At 49.9% G+C, this 15,000-nt stretch overlaps 1 protein-coding gene across 11 annotated transcripts in view; it reads right to left on the reverse strand.

Annotated features, from left to right (window-relative positions):
* Positions 1-15,000, reverse strand: part of LOC125951230 (complexin) — a 146,434-nt gene that overhangs the window by 33,334 nt on the left and 98,100 nt on the right. For 6 of the 11 annotated variants that reach the window (XM_049679909.1, XM_049679912.1, XM_049679911.1 and 3 more), the window contains exon 3: positions 2,718-2,729. The exons of 2 other annotated variants lie outside the window; for them this stretch is intronic. In XM_049679909.1, the coding sequence (XP_049535866.1) occupies positions 2,718-2,729 (12 nt within the window). Of the gene's footprint in view, positions 1-2,717; positions 2,730-10,769; positions 11,340-15,000 lie in introns of those variants that run through there. 3 more of the 11 variants (XM_049679915.1, XM_049679917.1, XM_049679916.1) reach the window with 3 other exon arrangements.

A 15,000-nucleotide genomic window follows, 5' to 3' on the forward strand; every position in this document is an offset into this window, starting at 1 on the left:
CGATTAGAAGCGGGTAGACACACACACGCACACACCAGATGTGATGGTCAGTATGCACAGTGCTGATGGTGCTGACGTCGTGGTGAAGGAAGGAAAGCATCCATATTCAACGGAGCTATCTACATCGTTGAACCAAACCCAATCCTTGCTAATGGTTTATGCTGGTGTTTGTTTTCGATTGTTTTCCGTTATCTATTCGGAACCAAGTGGCTGCTTGCTGGCAGGACAAGGCCCTGGCCAGTAGCTGCGCACTCTGGCGTAGATAACGGAACCCCCCGGTTGCAGGCCATCAAGCGACATAAGCCTGCCGATGGGAGAAAAGGAGATGCTGCGAACCCATGGATGGGGACGAATTAATGGAAAATCTGTCTTGATAAGATTAGGGTGGCCTCCGGTATGACCGGTATCGGCACATCACTACGCCCGTAGTGGGCGCCAGTGACGAGGATACCCTACATGGACTCCTCGATAACGAACACTGTACGTTACTGTCGACGACGAGGGTGACCATTTGTCATGGCGCCCTTTTGAGGAAGAGAGAAGGCGGTAACGGCACAGGGGGAAACGTCGAGGGACGTTAAAAAATGATTCTCCAGGGCTCGGGCATTGTTCCAGGATGTCCGCACATCGAGCGGGGCTCATAAATGTAATTGAAATTCGATTACACACCCGATCGTCGTGCGTCGCCACGCAGTGCCTTCGATACAAGATGGCGCCCGTGGTACATCGTAGTAGGCGAGGTAATTGGTGCAGAGCAAGTTACTTGCGCTGAAAAGCACATGCATGCACCCAGGATGTGTACACTCCAGCCAATTGCTCCAGCAACTTTGAGGACACGCCTCGGGGCAATATGTTTTGCAGCCAATTTTGTGACAACAAAAAGTTGCTACAAAATATCGCCGACAGAAACTCAATTAGGCGCGATACCAGGAGGTACTTGCCACCGGGTGATACTCACAGTACTGTCGGTCTGAGATGGCTAGCAAGCGTTCACGGTTTCCGGGTGCCTGGCGGCATCGGTTTTAATTGAATTTCCGGACCGTTTTCGAACAGTATTACTTCCTGGGTTTCGCACTTCCATTTGGCCAAAACGCAGTCGCGCCACAGCGCACCAAACTGTGACTTAGTCTCGAAACAAGCGTCAGCGTCTCTTTGGTGGCTCTTCAAGAGTCCTCGGGCGGACCAGTAGTTGTCTCGCAAAAGCTTCAACGAAACTACAGCCTAAAGGAAGCGATAGAAGCTCGGTGCACATATGCCCGTCTCGCATATCGCCTCAGATCGCCCCCGGTGATGGTTGCTTTCGGGCGTGAGAATGTTGGCCACAACTCAATTAATCAAAATCATATTAATATCCTCACCAATTAGCCACTGACACTGACTGACTTCTAGCCAAAGGCGCTTCTAGTCGAAAGGCGTTCGTTACCCGAAAAACTAGTTTCCAGCCAGCCAGTCAGCCAGCCAGTGAGGCAGCCATTCGGTTGCCTGTCACGCCCAACATCACGCACATCACGACAGCCGCACACACACACACACATATGCACATACTCGGCAAAAGCCGGTCGCGTACACGTATAATTCAATTGCCAGACATTTTATGCCGGCAAAATTTATGCAATTTCATCTGGTGACATCTATGATTGTGGCGCGAACGCCAGCCATCGCATCATGGAGCTGTCGTTGTCGTTGTCGCCGTCGCCGTCACCGTCGTCGTCACGGTACGCGACACGACAGCGCGACGATGAGCTCTCTAACCACATTACGTACATCAGGAGCAGAAATAGATAGTCAATCGGATCGATCGAACCGTATTTGCGCCAGGCAAACCATACACTCAGAAGTGCTTACATATGCTTGATGAGCAACAGCATCATCGGGCGTAAAATGGCGCACAAAAATGGCATTAATCAATTTTGTTCCCCTTTCCATCGCTTCTCGTTTGAATACCAATTTGATTGCTCTATCCAGTAGATCATCGTCAGCGTCAGTACATTCCGGGGCTACCAATGCTGCCGCCTTTGTGCGCTGGAATGTGCCCGGGAAATACTTGACTCCGTTTTTTGGGGTTAGAAAGCATCTTATGACTTTTACGGCGGCAGGATGGTACTCCCGCGTACTATCTCGAGATGGAATCGTTCAAGCAGAGGCCAGCGGGAGGGAAATTCCAATTTTTCGTGGCTCAGCAAATTGGGTTGGCGAGCAAAACGAGCGGCCATTTGGTGGCCCTCACGGTGGGCCATCAATGAATTCCAACAAAAGCCGGCGGGTTGGGCAAGCCATTGCGGTCAATCGAGCGAACGGAGCAACATTTCATCATTCCGACCACGTGCGCGAGTTTTCGTGCGAACCAAATAAATCATCAAAAGCCTGGCGGCGATCCCGGTCATTAGGGGGGGCACATTAGCAGCCGTGTTCCGTGAGCTCAATGATGGACGGTCCGGTCCACGGAGCACACGAGCAATCGAATAACGATCGATTTGGGGTCCGTAAAATGGATAAACGATCGTACGCCGTACCCTGGCAGGCGGTCAATGTAGGTCTTAGAGGAAAGGGCTAATTGGAGTCGATTCCGTGATACATTCCCATTACACGATGCTATAACGATGCTTCGACAGCAGGCACATGTGGCCAACGGTCGGCCACCAAACGCAAGCTGCCAACAAGCTGTAGGCAACAACCTATTCGGCGACAAAGACGTACTTTTGGACTGGGAAACTTACCTCCAGCAGCTCCTAGAATGGTGGGAAATCAAAATGGAAACACAAAACGGTTTGGCCGGAACGGAACGGAACGGAAACGGGTCAAATGGGTGGCGGGGAACAGGGCGGGGCAAATGAGAATGAGGCGCGATACGGTGGAGTTGATGGTGGTGGTTGTGATGGTGGTACAAGACCATCGAGGATACATCGAATTGAGGTATTTGAATTCAAACATTGTCGAGTTGACATTTTCGAGGTTGGGAGAATTCAATTTGGTCACAAGACGTGTGCGCACACGAGTGCCGAACGGCGAAAAGGTAGCAGCAGATCCGAGAACAGTTGTGTAGCCGACGTGACCACGCAATATACGCGTACGAACGGAACGGAAAGTTGGAAAAACAAATAAAAGAGAACCGAACAAAAAACACGAGGGAAAAATAGAGGTAAGGAAAGTAGAGGGGAGAGAAAGAGAGAAGAGAAAAGTTAGTTAGTATTTGAAGAAACACGTTAGTAACAGAGTTGGATTAAAAAGGAGAAATAGAATGAAGAGTAAGCGATCGTGTGATTGTGAGTGTGTGTATGTGTACGTGAAATAGAGCTAAGCTAATGTGTCTGCCATGCACTCGGGCACATACAAGTAGGCACTGCCATACTGTCAAAACACCCTTAGTACCACTAAGCATTTCAATGCTCTAGGACGTCTTGCCCTCTAGTGTTTATTATTGTGTGTGTGTGTGTGTGTGTGTGTGTGTGTGTGTTGAGCTCAAACTAATGCTTCAGCTATATTAGTAAACGAATGTAGTACTGAATGATGCCAAAAAGCGAAACTAAAAACGAGTGTATCACTAGTATGCACTGCAGCAAAGGATGACAGAGGAGGCTCCTCGATTAGCTCCTCGTACGTAGCTAAGCAATGGAGGCGCCTGATGTTTGATGTTTTTTGTTATGCGTTTGATGCTTCCTAATCTAGTTACTTTTGTACCGTTCTATACTCTATCGTGTTGTGATGGTGATAGTGATAGTGTTCGGATAGCAGCAGTAGTAGTAGAAGATAGAGATAGAAACAGAGAAAGAGAGTGACAGTAGATAGTGATAGTATGTAGTAAGAGTAAGTAAGCTTCACTGAGGGATGCAACTACGTAAACTCGTAAAGCGTAAACGATCGTAACGGAATGGAATCGGAAATGAATGAAACGAAAGCAACTCCAGCAACCGGCTGGAGACACTAGATGACAAGCCACGGGGCCTGAGTGAACCTCCCGCTCACTCCATTTTCTTCGTGTGATTTCTTCGAACATTTTCCTTTTCGGAGCGCCCTCGCAACATGCAACACGAATGATTGATCCTTACCTGGGGCCCGGTTTTACGACTCGAATCTACGAACCGTTTTCACAAAACTTTATCCCTAGTAGGCTAGGGCTTTTTCAAGGGAAAGAAATCCGTAACATCCTGACACAACTCACGCGTTGTTTTCTCTCTCTCTCTCTCCTCTCTCTCTCTCTCTCTCTTTCGAATATGACAAACGCACCTGTCAGGCACGCCAAAGAGGTAGGCGTGATAAACCAAAGGGAAAAAGATGATGGTCTCAGAATCTCATCTCTACACGCTTACCGCCCTCGAAACACCTTCCGGGGTAAGCGAAGACACGGGGTAGGAGGGTGTCTGGGTATTTTTTCTTCCCACCCGTTTTCGGTAGCAAGCGGGGTTGGGGATGAAAAACGGCGGAAACACGACACCTCGAGGTGTATTTGTGGTGTTTTTGAGCTGTCGGTACATAACAGCTTGTCGAGCTTGTCGTTGTCCCAGACGCGCCCGATGGTCGACACCACCACCTCTTAGCACTACTCCCCCCCCCCCTTCCCTCCTCACCCGAGCAGCAGCAGCAGCATTGTCGCCATCGTGGCGCGCGCCTTGCTGGCGTTTCGATTATGGAAGTCATTAAAATGCTCCACGAGCGCTCTTCGCTCGCGTAAGCGGAGGGGAGGGGTGCCCCCGAAGGGAGGCGCGACGATGGTAACATAAGTTTGCATGTAAGCCCCTCACTCGCTGCCTCCCCGCCTGCTTCCGGCTGTGTGCTGCCTAAGCGAACATCAACGATGACGCCGTAGTAGACGCCAGTGACAGCTGCTGGCAGACGCTAGCGCTAGGGAGTGTCTAGTGTTACATGCGCCTCCGTGCCCATGCTCATGGGTTCATGTTCGTGTGCTCGTGTGCGTTCATACGCTCACGTCAAGCTGTGTTCTGTGTTAGCAAGAAATCGCAATAAAACGGAAGAGCTGTACAGAGCACCAGCAGAGGGAACGGGGGGGAGGTGGGGTCTTACAGAAAGTCCTCGAAGTCCTCATACTCGCTTTTGCCCGGCATCACAAAAAGCAGCCCCGGAAACCGAACCGGTTGGAGATGTCAGTTCGTTGTTCGCCACCACCCGTTGTTGCCTTGACTACCTCTCGCTGTAGTATGAATGTGCTGGCACTACATTCCTAATGATTCGGCAGCAGAGGATCCCAGCAGGCGTCAGATACATTTTTGCATCTTTCGGATCGTCTCGTTTCGAAATCTCGCACTCGTGGAGAGTGAAATTGCAAAGCAGTTCCCGAGACGAACCCGGGAACCCTTATGCCTTAAATGCTTTTATGTGCCTGTGGAGAACTCGCTGCTTAAAGCGTTCTACGAAGTGATTCTGCTTTTAGCGTGTAATTATCGAAAATGGAAATACCGCCCGGCAAATGCTTTCCTGTCGTTCACACGCACACCGAAAAGGAAAAGTGTGCCTCCGGTGTTGAAAGCGAAGCTTTTAAAACGCTTCAACTGCATGGATCACAAGGATGGATGGCGTTCTACCGGTGATATTGTAGTGCGGTCTCAAGTTGAAGTTGATAGTCTTCCACTCCGGTACTCGATACTATTCATTTTCTACTATCGCATTTTCTACTATCTACTATAGCTTTCCTCCATCGAGTGGTTTCCATGCTTCTGTTCTTGGTGCGTTGCAAGCTCACGCGGGCGGCGATCGATGTCCCGGTGAGAGCTGATGATGGAACATCTCATCCCAGAGTCCGAAGCTATTGGATTTCGCACCTTAATCGAACGGGTAGAAGGAAAAAGAGGGGCGCGGCTGTTGTATGCCGTGTTTCTCGTTGTGTTTTACACAATGAAAGTGAATTATAGCAACTTGCTCGCCTCATCTTTCACAGTCAGAACGGGGGGGAGGGGAGCCGAGAGAGGTTGTCCTCGCTCAGACTCGGTGCAAAATCCAGGCGATACTGGCCATAGTGTAGTGCAACCGATCGTCGGCCCCGCATACCGAAACCGGTTTATCCGGCAATCAACGTTGAAATTCAATTAAAAATCCAGTTTCCTGACCGTCCTCGGGGAGTGTCCTCAGTCATGATGAGCCGGATGCAGGCCCGGAATGAAACCCGGAGCGATATGATTCCGAACCCCACGGTCGTCAACGGAACCTTCGGTGACCGCCGGCGCCATCAGAGGGGGTTTTTAATGATTGAATTCTTGTGCATCAGAGAACATTTCCAGAGACGATCACGCGGGGGAGGTGGGAGGGCGAGTTAGTCAAAAAGAATTTAATAAATACCACCACCACCACTACCACCATCTTTCTTCGCTGGTCCTACGACACGGAACAACACCGAGGTGCGCATCGGAGCATCCGGCAAGAAGACAGCAAGAATCTTGACGAATTAAAAACTTTTGATCCATCGCCATCATCATCCTCATCAGGGCGGCAAAAGCGAGGGCAAAAGGACAGCGGCAGCTCCACCGGTTTCGCTACCCCCAACCACACCAATAACCGCGTCTTTTGCTTCCCCACTCCGTGACATTCGATGAAAGTCCACCTCGTCGCCTGGACGAGTCGTCGCTTGTAGCAATTAATTTGCGAAAGTAAATTGAAAAAGTTTCCTTTTCCTCATCACCTCCGCCACCGTCCTCCTTCGCTTGGCCAAGGGCAGAGCGTCAGCGCTTGCCAAACCGAACGAAACGGGATCATCTTTGACCGGTTCGAATCCTAATGGGTGTGAGGCGTTGACAGAGAGAGAGAGAAAGAGAGTATTTGTTGGATCGATCCCGGCCAGCAGCAGCAGCAGCCAGCAAAACATCGAGTGAATTCCGTGAATGGGAGTGACGTCGGTTTCTTCGGTCTTTTTCTTCCATTCCCCAGCCAACAATCCGGTTGCAGCCGCCAGTCCAGACGACCACCGAACTTGAACCAAAGAAGTGAACACACGGCTACGGCGACAGTGTTGAAGCGTTCTTTCTAGGATCATGTTTTCATTTCCTCCTTTCCTTTCCATTCCGTCCATCAACATCATCGTCATCACCGTTGGGTTCAAACTTTTCAAAAGTCTCGTTTCCCGGTATCCGACCACCGATGCCCGCGTACTCGCCGGGCACCAACAAGCCCGGCATTAGTTTCGGAGACTTGCTGAGCTTGCTTCCATCAAGAGGATGTACTACTGAAGAGCCGTTTCAATAAACGGATTCCTTCGAAGTGTGGCTGTGCGAACGAATTGCACGAAAGTTATGCGCTTTTTACTGTCAATTGACGGATGACGAAGAGCGGATATCCTTCCTTTTCGGTTTTTTTTTTTGGTAGAGCGCACCCATACCGTAGTCACAGTGTTTGCATATTACATTTAAATGCGTTACTGCCATCTTTGGGAAGTGTTGGAAAGACTGTTTTATGAAATTTGAAACCGCATATCATGTTGTGGTAATGAGTTATCGGAAATACGACTTTGCTGTTTGTTCAACATGCAGCGAATGAATTTTTGATTAAAAGAGATGCGAAGATGCAGACGTATCATCCAGACCGAAAGGTATGATGTAATACTGGCTATATTTTTGCCCTAATGGATTCATGTATCCATCGTCCGAGAATTCCCAATCTCTCCTGTGTTGGTTACCATTCAACATTCAGTACCATCAGGTACTCAGAACCCTCGAGAGGATACATAAAAAAAACGGTGGCTAAGAAGCAACTTTATCTATCGTCTCATTTGCTAAGTAGTTTGTAATGAACGGATCGTTCCTTCCATCCTCTGCGTCCGTAATCGAACTTCCAACGCCAGCAGTTCGATACTTGCAATCACTCCAATGAGCCTTTTGGGGGTTTGCCATTGAGTTCGAGCAAAGAGTTTTCTGAATGAAAGTACTAGACGAGCTTGCATTTCGCTATCCAACCGCTTTTGATGAGGCTGACTGGGCCAGACTTTAGGGAATTACCTGATGCCTGATGCACATTCTCGTCAGCTTCGGCTTGGTCTGGTGCATTCCGCTAAGTAGAATCTCCCCAGAGGGAAGAGATGTGCTGTAGCTGAGGTACAGTGAAGTCCTTTCGTAGTTCTCATCTTCGTTCTTTACCCACGGTCCTATGGAAACGGAGCTAAGCCCGGGGTCTAATTTACAAGATTTCATTTGTACAATCTTAATTCCCACTTGAGCATCGCAATGTATCGCTTGGTTTCGTGCGGTGCATTTTGTGCTCAAGCCAAGTCAAACCAAGTCCACCAGTCTTCCCTTGCTCTCTTGCAGTACGGTACAGAGGGGAGAAGGAGGTGCATACCTTTCCATTGCATCGCATAATCCTCGGCATAGGACGAAGCGGAAAAGTGGAGCCGTACACGATTGCATTTGGAGTTTAATTTGAAATCTTTTCTACAAAAGCCCCAGGTAAAATGGCTCCGAATGAACGGCATTGAGTAAGGAAGGTAGGAAGAGGAATGCAGTCACGATTTGACGATGAGTCGTCTTTGCTGTTGCTTCGCAAGGACCACACCATTCCGACCGCAAAATCGTTCAGACCAGGCATCAGCAGTATGGGTTGCGATGAAGATTGGGTGGAAGTAAGGTGAAGCCAGGTAATAGCGAGTTAATTAAAAATCTGCTATCACTACATTGGCGCAAGCCTGCGGCTGCGCGAGGTCCGGCAGGATTAAAGGATTTCTTTAATCATTTACAATTTAATAGTGTACAATGCCGAGGAGAGATGGAGCAAAAATATGTCAACTAATTCCAAGGTACGGTTGCTTTGTGTTACATGGAATCTAATTATCTGGTGTGATAGTCTTACATTGTTAGTGGCGATTCTCAATTCCAATTATTTCAGATAATTGTAATGAATCCCGTAGTTTGAGCTGGATGTCTAAGGGCAGTATGGTTCAGTATGCATAAGCAGCTGGATTTCTTGTAACATTATTGAAGCTTCTCGCGTGATACCAAATGCGCAAACTTATCTAAAAAACCGATATGGATTCTTTGGAAAAATTAAGCACTTTCTGCAGAAGTAGAACATTGAACTGGATATTTTAAAGATGGCCGAATGACAGCTGCTGTCAAACATATGCCAACCATGGCACCTGCAACAGGTATTTGACAGCTAGTTGTCAAAGTTAGGTAACATCCATAACCTCAACAGGTGGTTAAGTGACTTAACCTTACAAAACGCAATTTTTTTGAGTATTTTTTTTGTATCGTCAAACGTCGTAAAACGTCGTTTAACGCCAAAATGTGTATCTCAAATGAAGCAATACGTGAGCAGTAACCATGTGCATAATTTTTACACACCAAATGATGATCCCGTCGGTACTGGTACGGATAATGAGAAGGATACAGAAGGAGCATACTCTGAGTAAATACCTCTAGTGCTGATGACAGCAATTAACGTAGTGTGATTAGTTTAATCGTAACAAATGTGACAAGATGGCTTATGGCCGAGCCATATTGCAGTTATGTCCTTCTCTCTCTTACTCTCTCGTTCTGTTTACGGCCGAACGGTTAAACAAACGACGAAGGCGAAGTTTGTGAGTTAATATGTGCAGATTTGTCAACGGTCGCCGTACATCCGTACATCCCGTTATCCTCTTACAACGCCTTAAGGGATGATGCCAGGACGACACGTAAGACCGATGGTGTTGTGTTCCCTGATGGGACCACCACCCCACCCCAAATGGCCCCACCAGAAGGAGGCTCGGCTCTCCTTTCTCTCGTACACTCAAGGCCCAAGAGTGTACCTTCGCCGTCGTTGGTCACCACAGCACGCGTCGCGGTTTACGGCCCATGTTCCGGTGACCGAGGACCGACTATTTGATCGATTTTCCTTCGGCCATTTGTGGACGTTTCGCCGAACGCGAACGGTCATGGCGGGGTCTAGTCATGGCCTACTGCACTGCGCGCCACTAAGGCGGCGGCTTCTCTGTTATATGCCGCATTGAAGCAAAACGCTCGTGACTCTCGTGTGCCGCTCGTCACTCGTGCTCCTTTCTCGTAGGCTAGGCTCGCACTAGGGGCCCATCGCGTCTCCCTTTGCCACCATAACAGATGGGGCTTGGGAGAGAGAAAACGAGAGAGATGGATAGAGTGTGAGCGAGAGCGAGTGAGAACGTGGTGGACGTCGGTCACGAGGTTCCCCACCAGCAGCAGAAGCGTGTCGAAACGACGCATTGCAGCCGTACCGCGGTTGGAACGCAAGTTGGAGGATGGCCCTGTCCCAACACGTCCATTCTGGCTGGCGTGCAACGTGCACGTTCATTCGCCGCCACTAGATCGGATTTGACGTAGGTGACAAAGTGTGACAATTAGTCCTTGCACACATTAGTGTGCCTACTGGAGGCCTCTGCAGTACCACCAGCTAGGGCTGGACTTGAGGCGCGACAAACGACACGTAGACACACATACACGCACACGCACACATATTGCACAAAATACAGACACAACACACACACACACACACACAACAAGTACACAATAGAGGCTCTAGATGGAATCACGCAGCAGGAGCAGCCGGAGGAGAGTACGAGCGATACGCAGGAAACGCCGGTGGAGAGGGAAACGCTGTCACGACGACGACGGCAACGGGGGGTGTGTGTGTTTTTGGGTACCGACCGAGCCGATCCACTCCACGGTTAGCGTAGGATCGATGTTTATCAAAAAGGTACAACGAGTAGCGGCAGACGAGAGCGAACTGCGAGCGTACGGAACGGGTTTCAGAGCCCTCTAGTGGTAGCTAATGATAGACATTGATACAGAGCGTGAAAAATCGAATGTTCCCTACCGTACCGAGAAAATTCATTTTTCTCTAAAGCGCTGTTGGTTTTCACTAACTACTAGCTATCACTGGGCGCCGTGTTGGCTGTGGCTGAGGTCGTGTCGTGGCCGAGAGCTACCGTCCCGCTGGCACCGTGTGTATGATTTTTTTTTCTTCTGTGATGTTGCTGCAGCAGTTGTGGTTGTTGTTGTTGCTGCTGCTAGTGCACTAGGCCAGCTGCGGCAAGCTGGTGCACTTGGTGGCGGTAGTGGTAGTGGTGGCGGTGCCGATGGTGATACCCCGCGCGGGGTGGCAAAAATCACAGAGCAACAGACAACCTGCTGGTGTGATGCCGTGCTGGCGACTGACAACACAGCGCCTCGGTAGGCACGCTCGATCGGCTGGTCACTCGTCTTTCTCGTCCTTCTACAGGCACTGCACACGACGACGACGACGACGATGACGACGACACCACATGGAGGCGGCGACGCACGACACGACGGCCCTCGCGTCCTCCCAACGGACCGGTGCGCGTGTCCGCGTCCGGTTTTCTGGTTGGCGCTCAAACACGCTGCACGCTGCGCTGTAGTGGACTGGAGCGCTGTGTGCAGTGAACTGAACGTTCTAAGTGCTCCGGTGTCTAACCAAAGCGGCCACAGTTCCGCACCGCAGAGCCAGAGCCGAAGCCGAAGAAGAAAGGGCGCAGTGTCCGCAAACCGCACACAACCGCCAGTTGGACAGTTGCCAACGAGCCGACGACGACGGCAACCGAGTAAATCCTTCGGAAATCGAATCCCGATGGTGGAAACTCCGAGAGCGCTTCGTGACACGTCACCGTGGTCCGGTGAGTGAGTTCCGGTTCGTCCTTTGCTCGGGAAATGTGCGTCACGATTGCGCAGACGCGTCCATCGTGTGCGTCCTTCCAAACGGGGCCCCCTTTAGCGCGCCATACGGTTGGCACTCAGAACGCGACGCGATGCGATGCGACGCGACGCAACGCGAGGCCAGCGCGCACGATGGACCGTCGGCCCGTGGATGGAAGAGTCCCGCGGAAAGGCTGGTGGTAGGAGGGAGAGGGTGCAGGATTACATCGCGCGACGCGCGGCAGGACACACGGAACGAGTTTGAATAAATTAGCACCGGAGGGACCAAATCGCGCCTCTAGATTTACTTCTCCTTTGGGGACCGCGCACCGCGCCCAGCTTCGTGAACCCCCCTTATATCCCCATGTCCCACCACATCCGGCTGACCTAGTGGCTGGCTGTGTCCACTGGCATTATTGTGATGTTCCGGGGACCGGGGATTTCTAATGATTTACTCAACACCCGACCAACCGACATACCGCGAGCAGCTCGCCTTTGTGTCTCTTTCCGTCGGTCTAATTTGCCGATTGACTTCTAGTGACGGTTTTTTTTTCGGTGGTATCGGCAGGACCGTAAACAGGCATTAACGCACCAGGAAGCCCGTGTGACGCAATCAGTGGATCCGAATGTTGGTACGGAATTTCCGGGAGTCTTTTTCTTTTATGGATCTCCGCCATCTACAACATGAAGCTTCTGCCACACACACACACACACTCACACCAAAGACGGGAATTGGGGATTTGCAAACATATCCCGGCCAGGATTGCTAGCCAGCATAATGAACCAACCAAGTCCATCTGTCCGTCGCTCAGTCGCTCGGTCGTGTGTGTGTGTGTGGAGCATCTCGCGAGGCAACAATCCCTCTGCCAAAGTTGGCGGCGCCGGTGACATGTTTACCCTGGAGGCCTTTTTGCTCGGGAGTCTTAGGCCGGGATTTAGGAGGTTTTCGGTCCCGGTGGTTTCTTGCCGACGTTCCCGCGCGTTAAAGCAGTTCAATGCGGTCCGATGATGGAGTTGAATTTAATTGACCGCCAGCGAGCCTCATAAACAGAGGCTAAATGTAGGATTTCGATAGGATTCGCACAGGAAGCGCACACCCGGCGTGGCCCGGCAGTGCGGCGTTCGGATCGATCGAATTAACAGGATTAGGTTAGTGTCACGCGCGTTCAAATCAATTCGCTCGCTCGCCCGCGTGCCGGGTGTCAGTAGAAGAGTGACGGTAGAAGCGGCGACGGATCGCTGGGGAGTCTTTGGAAGGAGGAAGAGATGCTCTTTTATCATCAGGCGCCTTGAAATATCGAGCCACGAAAGCCCTTTAAAGCCGATATCCACTGCTGCGCAAATAATGTATACAAATACTATGTACAATACACATTTACAGATCTCTTTTCAGTAGAGAGATACATAAAAAACCCCTTTTCATCTTGAAATGTGGCAAATTAAACATAAATACTCAATATGATGTTGACAAAGCATTATATTTAAATTGCATTATATTTAAAAGATGTTTAAATGATTTACAACAAACTATGTTCTTTTGATAATCAGAAAATTGAACTACATGCGATTGATATGTAATTCAAGTCTGCTTGAACCCCCACCTCAATGCACTTTTGTTAAATGATAATGTAGATATCAATTCGCTGTTAGTGCTGCACTTTTTTCTCGAATGTATTATACTTCTAACGTACGGAAAATTGAATGCTGATAATTCATCACAAAAGATCCAATGGAAAGCATGAAAACACGTTGAAAATGACTTGTTCCGCAAAAAAAAAAAACACAAAAGTACGGAAATGATAAAACTATTCAGGCAATTCCATGAATTTATCATTCAATATCCACCACAGCCCCGGATGGCGAATATCATTCCAATCCATTTATTGCAGCGTTCCCCTGATGAAGCTCCGTTCTTTGTTCCACTTATTTCTGTTAGTGCAGGGAACCGGCAATCCATTTCGTGCTTCTCGTTGTAAACTCTTTCACGAACGATGTTTTACATTCAGCATTCTGCCTAGTTTTTTTTTTGTTTTAAACTTTCCATTTACATTTACCATACGCCGCGGTTTGGTCGCTCTCGCACTACGCTCTGGTTTCAGAGACCAAGCCGGACATAAAAGCAAGCGAAACTAGAAATCCATTTTCCCCGCGCGATCCGCGTCGACAGCGTGAACGTTCCGCATCATTAGGAAGTTATAAATCGCGCCAGCGCCAAGATGTCAATGCGCTGCGGCCACAGAACGGCAGCAGAGAGAGAGAGAGAGAGATGCAGGTTCACGTAACGTCCAGCGTGAGGGGAAGAGGAAGGGCGTGAAGGGATCAGCAAATGCCCAGCCCAGTGCCAGTGGGCGAATTATGGCGAATTATGCTTAATGTCGCCCCGAAGTCAGTGCAACTCTTTTTCAACCCCGGCCGTTCCAGGTTCCAGATTCCGAGTTTCTGGTTCCGGGTTTTTGTCATCTACTTCTTTTTTCCCTATTTTTTTTGCTTTTCTCTTTTATTCCAAGCGCATTAGCGGCTCGGTCGGAGCCGGAGCATGTTCCGCGATGCAGCGCAACGCAACTCGCAGCGAAAGCCTCTGGTGGATTGCCCTCTCTTCTCTCCGGCAGCTCTTCTAAAATGGAACGCTAAGAACAAGGCAGAGTAAGTGCCTCTTGTAGGAACCGTTTTCAATTACATCCAACTGGCCGGATGGCAACTCTCAGGAAGCAATAAGAAGCTTACGTCAAGAGCATTACCATCACAATGCTGGGCGGTATGCGGTGCGGTGGCGGGGAAATGTAAAGATCCAGTGGAGAGAAGTAAAGAAGTCCGCAAAAGGGGACTCCCTCTGGAATGGGATGGCTGAGGGGGAACTATATAGATCCCTCTCCACTCACCAACGGACGACGGCCACCATCACCATCAGCATGCATCAAAGGGTCTACTACCCATCCCCTTTCCCCTTTGCCGGCAGCAAAGGACATCTTGGCATGTCCCCGACACGACGGTGGGCATTATTGGTATCATTATTCTTAAACTATGCTCGTTGGGTTCTACTTTTTACCTTCGGTTCCTTTCTTTTGTCAAACGCCCCTCCTCCCTCCCCCCCTCCCTTCTACCCGGGTTCCATTGTCGACGGCCTTGGAATGTTGCTTGGTAGCAGGAAGTCATCTCGGCGCGGTACTCCACCCTCCTCCTCAACGCCCACAAGTATGCCCCGCTCACATTATCACTCACATACCACCGGAAAAGGGAGCGAGAGCAGGGGAGGGAGAAGGGAGGGTTAGGCGTCCCCTCTCGCAACCATCGGCATCACCGAACGTAATCCCCATTATCCCTAACTCGGTAATAATGATGGCTGAAGATGAACCGCTTCGGTGTGCCTCGATGCCGGGGCATTTGCTTCTGCTGCTGCTGC

The sequence above is a fragment of the Anopheles darlingi genome, chromosome 2 (assembly GCF_943734745.1).
Source record: "Anopheles darlingi chromosome 2, idAnoDarlMG_H_01, whole genome shotgun sequence".
Classification (NCBI taxonomy): domain Eukaryota; kingdom Metazoa; phylum Arthropoda; class Insecta; order Diptera; family Culicidae; genus Anopheles; species Anopheles darlingi.